The 8,080-nt window shown below is 39.5% G+C and overlaps 1 protein-coding gene across 1 annotated transcript in view; it reads right to left on the reverse strand.

Moving 5' to 3' along the window:
* Positions 1 to 7,264, reverse strand: part of zgc:165603 (uncharacterized protein LOC571425 homolog) — a 28,212-nt gene extending 20,948 nt beyond the window's left edge. The window contains exon 1 of the mRNA XM_029633350.2: positions 6,907 to 7,264. Within this exon, the coding sequence (XP_029489210.1) occupies positions 6,907 to 7,264 (358 nt within the window). The remainder of the gene's footprint in view (positions 1 to 6,906) is intronic.
* Positions 7,265 to 8,080: the final 816 nt, after the last annotated feature.

Genomic DNA, 8,080 nt, shown 5'->3' on the forward strand with positions numbered 1-8,080 from the left:
CCGTTATATTTGACCAAATCACTTAAGTGACACAGATTTGCATTATTATATCTAGAGGAGATCTGCATGGAGGAATGGGCCAAAATACCAGCAACAGTGTGTGAAAACCTTGTGAAGACTTACAGAAAACGTTTGACCTCTGTCATTGCCAACAAAGGGTATATAACAAAGTATTGAGATAAACTTTTGTTATTGACCAAATACTTATTTTCCACCATAATTTGCAAATAAATTCATTAAAAATCCTACAATGTGATTTTTCTGGATTTGTTTTCTAATTTTGTCGGTCATAGTTGAAGTGTACCTATGATGAAAATTACAGGCCTCTCTCATCTTTTTAAGTGGGAGAACTTGCACAATTGGTGGCTGACTAATACTTTTTCTAGCTCCTAGAAATATATATATATTTCTGTGTTTATTTTTTATTTATAGCTTGTACCAGCACAACCAAGGGTGTTGAGAAGGAGAGGATCGAAAGAGAAGGAGGACGGAGGGTAAATTGTGCCTTGGCAGGAAAAATATGATTGAGTTGACTATGGCAATTGATATCTGCACTGTTTGATTATTTATTACTTATATGATTCTTACCTGAATACTTACCTTAATGTTTAATTCCATGCTGAAATGTGTCTGATTTGCATACTGGTAACATGATTGACAGTAACATGTCAATACTGATTGATGTTTGACAGATCCTCCTTGGTATTTCATTCCAAGTATAAAATTAAACATCACACTTGGTGTAAATCTTTTTAGTATGCATTCACCATCACATGTACTTAATTATATTGTGAAATGTATTTTCATTAACGCTGTTGAAATTGTGAAATTACTCCAATGTTTCGGGTACCGTTTATGAAACTGAGCCCATTGATAGATATTAAGTCAACTTTGAATAAGAACGTAAGAAACTGTACAACAGACCTGTGTTGCAGGACATCTGCAAGATAGTGCTGGCATGCTTAAATAATAAATCAATGTCAAATCAATTGCACTAAGCTGTTGTTCTCACAATTTACCATAAGGTGTAAAATTACCAAACTATAACGTCTGTCATTAAATGAAGACCAAGGTGCAGCGTGGTAGGCGTACATTTTCTTTCATTTTAAATGTTCCACCAAAAACAATAAACAACTCAACGAACGTAAAGCTAGGAATACAAACCATGCAACACACAAAGACAAGATCCCACAAAAGAAGGTGGGGAAAAAGGGCTGCCTAAGTATGATCCCCAATCAGAGACAACGATAGACAGCTGCCTCTGATTGGGAACCATACCCGGCCAACAAAGAAATATAAACAGATTTCCCAACCTAGTCAAACCCTGACCTACCAAATAGAGAATTTAAAGGATCCTCTAAGGTCAGGGCGTAACACAAACTAAATTTGTAACTAGTACTTAAGTTATTTTCAGACCGGACACTTTTCAACTCTTACTTGAGTAGTTTCTTAAAAGGGCTACTTTTACTTGAGTAAATTACAAGTAACAGTACTTTTACTTAAGTACAGATTTTCAGTACTCTACCCACCTCTGCCTAAAATAAATGTTGTATACTGTACTCATCTGCACAACTGGACAGTTTGTGTTTTGGGAACATATCTTTTGTGATGTCCCCACAATGTTTCCACCAGACTGTTCCCACAGCCTAATGAAACATTCTGGGAACCTTTAAAGAACAGACAAAATGTGTTCTGGGAACGTTATTGCAACATCGGGAAAACACTGTATACAAACATTGTATAATCATCAGCACGATTGGACAGATTTTGTGTTTTGAGAAAATGTTCCGAAATATTCTTTGAATGTTTTTGGGATGCTATCATTTAGGCCTGGGCGATATACCGCATACCAGGGTATTTCCAAAAAAAGACGGGGGCTGCGGGGTGTGTGCTACGCCACTGCTTATAAGTTAAGTATAACTATAGATAATCTAAGATGTGTCAAATAAATTATACTGAACAAAAATATAAACGTAAAAATTAAGAAAAACCCTGGAATGAGTAGGTGTGTCCAAACTTTGACTAGTACCAGGAAAAGCAGCCAACATATGTGGGAACTCCTTCAAGACTGTTGGAAAAGCACTCCAGGTGAAGCTGGTTGAGAGAATGCCAAGAGTGTACAAAGCTGTCATCAAGGCAAAGGGTGGCTACTTTGAAGAATCTCAAATATAAAATATATTTGGATTTATTTAACACTTTTTTTGGTTACTACATGATTCCATATGTGTTATTTCATAGTGTTTATGTCTTCACTATTATTCTACAATGTAGAAAATAGTAAAAATAAAGAAAAACCCTGGAATGAGGGTTATATATATATATATATTATTTTTTATAGCGCCCCCTTGTGTGCACCTCTGGTAATATTGTATACCCTAGTATGGTACAGAAACGGTATGAACTTCTAGATACCGCCCAACCCTATTATCATCCTAATGTTAGGTTTTATCTAACAAGAACTTAATGGGAATCTTAGCTAATGTTCTGTGAATGTTCCCGGTTTGCTGGGATGGTACATACAACTCAGTTTATGGTATGTAAGTAAATTTGCTCCCATCTGTTTTCCCAGAGGGGATCCTGTCATACCGCGGTGCGGCGCTGTGATCCTTAGTTCTTTCCATATTAACAGCTTCAATATGGAGGAGCATCCCTTGAAATCAAATATGAGAGGTTTGGAAACTGGAGATTACTAGATTACTTTAGTCAACACTGGTACTGTTACATAAGGTCCTTGGTCTTGTCTCTTTTTAATACCATTTGATTTGGTGGGTCTATGTGCTCTTACAGAAGCGTACAGCTTGAATCTGCCACTCTCCATCTCTCCCTTATTGCTGAGCTACTACCCCAACTGTGGAGCCCATCCATCACAGAGGGGTAGAAAAAAATACAACGTGAATAAATATTTCATTAGATTATTCCTATGATTTAATGTGCTTCTGCCTGGCTGGGGTCTACGGCAATATCTCTGGTCCATTTATAAATACATTAACACAATGATCCCCCAACACTAGCTTAATATTGATACTCGGCTGCAACGGAAGGCAGATGGGGGCACCCGTGTTTGTATTGCCTGTCCAGTGTGTTGAATCACTCCTGCCATCACCCATCCTCCTCCTCTCATCAAGTGTGTGTTTGTGTGTATGTGTTCCGGTCTTCACAGCTATTCATTACCAATTCTTTAATTGCTGGTCGAGGAAATTTTACAACCCCCCCGCCAGAAATCTGTATTCAAAGGTGGACCTGCTAAAATGGTCACCCCTATGCAACAATAACTCTCTTACAATCCACAGAAAAACACATTCAAAAATGGCTTTGAGGGATTTTCATGTGCGAGTCTGCCAATCATAAAGCTGTCAGCATACGTAAACCAAGAAAAATACAATTGCAACCTTCAGGTGGCCTTCGCACAGAGAAAAACAACAAATATAAAACTGAAAGCCTGTTGTGTGAGTGGAGCCTAATTAAGACCAACGGGAGAAGTTTCCACTGAGTGATAAATCCAACATCAGGAAATACCAATTGGGCGACAATAATTGGCAGGCCATCGACAGTGCAGGCAGAATTAATCATTTGAAGAGGGAGACTAGACTGCATTTTTAATTGGCAAAGGCAGCCACTGTTTAGGGAGACGAGCAGCTGATCACCCGAGAGGCTGAAGCTTCAGACAATGCACATTTGCTAATCCTCTTGAGTCAAGTTATTATGGCCACACATTATTATCATGCTTTACAAACTAATTCCTTGTTTTCCCTGATGGATTACCAGAAGAATCAGTCAAAGGGAGGGAAGGGAGGAGAACACAATAGGCAATGTATATAATGACAATCAAAATGACTGAATATGACACAGAACAACAACTACTCAGTATATGTAAGGACCTTTTTGGTTCAAAGAACACAATTTTGCTCGGGAAAGTGTGTGCGTGTGTGTGTGTCTGTGTGTCTGTCTGTAATTTTGAGGAATAATTCTACTATTAGATGACATTCATAATCCTTTTAGGTTTATAAAGCATTGACAATAGAATAACCAGTGAAGTGCAGAGGAATAGTACTGGGATGATTTCTTACTGGAAATTGTGTGGACAGGATTACATTTCAAATACATTCATTCAACTAAATCCTGGCTATTTATATTCATGAATAGAAATTGACTTTGATATTAATATTTTGGGACTGACATCTGAAATTGTTTCCTTGAATCTGAGTACTAATCATATTTATTATTGTTTGGAGAACGCGCCATCTAATCTATCAAATTAGTTGTTGAGATAGGTAATTAAGCTTGATATAATTATCACATAAAGCAGAGGTGGTGCTTGTCATGTTTGAGGCAGTATATGTTCACTAACAAGAGTAATCCTTGGTGTTATCTAACTTTAAAAAATCAAAATAAAATCTATCAATTTACATGTATTAATTTAGGAAGCAATGTTTGACCTTTAGTAATATTTAGTCACACGTTAGTTTAAGGTAAAATGCCTATGAGACTTCCTTACAATAAAATAACAAAAGGTATAATGATAACAAGGGCTTGTCAGCCCAAATGCAAAAACCCACAGTACTGTGAATAAAAGCAAAAACAACTTGTTATTGAAAGCTCTTACACATAACATTTTCAAAAACGTGTTTTAATTGACAGTAGCTAAAGCTGAAGAAAAGTAGGATGTAAAATGTTGACAAAATATCTCAACTGAAGAGAAAGAGCCTGTACATTGTAAACTACAGACTAGCTGTTGACATTACAAGTTATGTCGATTCATCATTGAATCATCTTTCTGACACACTGAGAAATTGTGCTCATATCTTCCATACGCACGCCACCATTCAGGGCCGACTTCAATTATCACACAACAATTTGTCGAGTACCAAGTACTGCAGTCATTATGCAATGCAGTACAATAACGGTTTACTCCTTACACACAACTAATGCCAGATATGGGATGTTGATAAATACTTTTATTATAAGCACAAGTGCACACACACATAGAGACGCCAGCTCACACACACACCACTCACATTGGAATGATGGCCATATTTAAGTGCGGACGTAAGGTCCTCTCAAACTATTGACCTCTGACTTTTGATCACCAACCACAGGTGAGACAGACATTAAGCAGAGCATGAGCTGAATGATTACTGGCTATTATTTCACCTCATTAACAGAAAGACATTGGAAGGGACATATTCTAGGAGTGGCTCTTCACTTATAGCAAATACGGTTGGACATAAGAAATTACAAATGTGATTACAATTTGCCCAGCCTTATCTCACCTGTGGATAATGTAAAACATGGGTTTGGGTTGGTTGTTGTACACCCATCTGACAAGGTCAAAATATGTCGTTCTGCCCCTGAGCAGGGCAGTTAACCCACTGTTCCCTGGGTGCCGACGACGTGGATGTCCATTTAAAGCAGCCCCCCGCACTTCTCACCTCTCTTGTTTTTTGATTAACATCACATAGACATGTATCTCCTAAACAGAGATATCTCTGACTGTCATTTGGTCACAAAGCAAGCAATTCTGCCATATCCTTTCCTGCTTAAAGTGTTTGGGCCGTCAGGACCATAGACAGCTACGGGGCCTGATTCCCATTGATCGAAATGTCATTTATCACTATCAACTACCACGGTGCAAATTTGAATTTACCTGGATGGAATTACATCTTATTTTAGCCTTATTTGATAATGAATCACAATTGTTGTGGCATTGTGTTATTGATTTATTGTAGACACAACAATAGGCTAGCCTATTTAAAATATAGCATTATAATGAGTGGTTTTGGATCTTGGTATCTGGCTGACAGTGGAGAAGTGTGCATTTTGGTTTTACACTAAATCCATGGCTGTAGGCTATTGATGTAGGAAGTAGGCTATTGATGTAGGAAGTAGGCTATTGATGTAGGAAGTAGGCTATTGATCTAGGCTAAGAAATAATTACACGTTGGACATCTCATGACCAATAGATTTTTTATGGAAAACAGCTTAGGCTAAATTATCACTTGCCCATCAAAGTGTGAATATAATAATACCGTAACAGAATCTTTCGTTTATTGGTGGCTACAGTTTCCATGAAGATGATGCCCTAACACTGACGATGATGAATAGTGCAACGTCTTTCACTATCACAGCCTAATAGACCACCACCATTGTAAAGTTAAATGGCGTCGTCGACTTTCCCCGACTGCAATGGAAAATCTCGAATCTTAACATTCTCTTTTTGTTGGTGCGCGAATTTACATCCACTATCACGAACCCTACTTAGCTTCACACTAGCAGCATCACCACTGCTCGTCCGGTATCGAGGTCTGTCATCTTGTGACAGTCCTTCCGTCCATGTTTTGTAACATTTTGGCACCGAATTGATTTGGTCGTGTTGGGATCGTAAAAGATGGGACGGGCTGGGGGGATACTTTAAAAAGGCATCCCTTTTAAGCGCCTCTGGCCCAGTTCTGAGAGAGAGTTATGAAAATACAATTAAATTGAATACATTTCGTGAAATATTAGGCACACATCGTTAGTAATCTGAAAACATTCAAATAATTAGGATAAGTATGCGTAAAAACAATAGGCTATGAATCAGCGTGAGACCAAAATAACTATGAAATCTCCCTATGTGCATGCCCATTCATTGCCACGTTAGAATATTTGGGAACATGAGACCACGAGTATTTGTAACGATTATTAAATTGTATTTTGTCATGCATATATGATGCATTCATTCTGACTACAATTCTGAACAATCATTTAGTGAGCTAAACGTTGAGTTAGTCAAACATGCATAAAACATTTGGTGCGTAATGCAAAAGACGCCACCCATGCGACAGACATTTGTACAAAATATTCTAATCATACAGCTGTATTAGGCCTCGCAATATGCCGTTTGCTTTGGGGAATGGGGGCACACGTTACCTTTGTGCATGCCGGTGTATCGGTCCTTCAGAACAGTCAGTTCGTGGATTTTCCCAAACTGTTCAAACAGAGGTTTCAGGTCTTTTTCCTCTAGGTTCCGCGGTATCTGCCCGATAAACAGCTTTATGGCATCTTGGTCTTTCATGTTGCCGCTCTCCGGATGAATTGAAATGGATTCTGACCCGTTCATGGGTTTAGGAAATGTGATCTGAGAGTACTGGTGCTGGTGAGGGATAAGTAGTAGTGGTTGTTGGATCGGTGTTGCCCCAGGTCCAGTGAAAACCAGGCTGGTGTGAGCGGGATGGGGCTGCTGTGGTTGCTGCTGCCTTCTTGTTTCAGTCTGAGTGAATCTGGCCATTCTGAGCTGGGAGCAGACTGGATAATAATGACAACACACACAGAGAGAGAGAGAGAGAGCAAGCACTCAGCTGGAAACCAGGCTCACTTTCTATCCGAAACACAACAAACTCGCACACACATAGTACAGAAGAGAGGGGGTTGATAGGGGCGATAACCACCGAGCGAAAGCCATATTCACCGCTCTCGAGCGACACCCGCAGATGTCAGTATGGTAGTGAAACATCAGAGTGCAAATTCTTTGCATTTTCCAACACTTGCCTATAGCGTGCAACTGCAGCGCGCAATTGGGGGCGTTCCTGCATGTGGGCATTCCTGAATCTACAGGAACGCCCCCGAGCATCCCATCTGTTCCTGCATGAACATTTTTTTATTTAACCTTTATTTAACTAGGCAAGTCAATTAAGAACAAATTCTTATTTTCAATGACGGCCTAGGAAAGTGGGTTAACTGCCTGTTCAGGGGCAGAACGACAGATTTGTACCTTGTCAGCTCGGGGGTTTGAACTTGCAACCTTCCGGTTACTAGTCCAACACTCTAACCACTAGCCTCTGAAGTACCCCATTGGTTCCTGCATGCTTGTGACACTTTTGAATGTGGGTCAAAGGGGAAATACATTTATTATCTGAGTTTCTTCGACCCTGCATCCGGAGTCCTCCTTGCTAGTTAGGCTAGCACACAGAGTATGCACCTTGCACCAAGTGTCCTTCGCTCCTGCCTGCCGAACACCTGCACACGCACTCGTTAACCAAACTGTGGAGAAACAGCCCAACCGCTGGGGATGAAGGACACTGTCTATCGGTGTACTGCTAGATAG

This window comes from Oncorhynchus nerka, linkage group LG24 (assembly GCF_034236695.1).
Source record: "Oncorhynchus nerka isolate Pitt River linkage group LG24, Oner_Uvic_2.0, whole genome shotgun sequence".
NCBI classification, from domain to species: Eukaryota; Metazoa; Chordata; class Actinopteri; order Salmoniformes; family Salmonidae; genus Oncorhynchus; species Oncorhynchus nerka.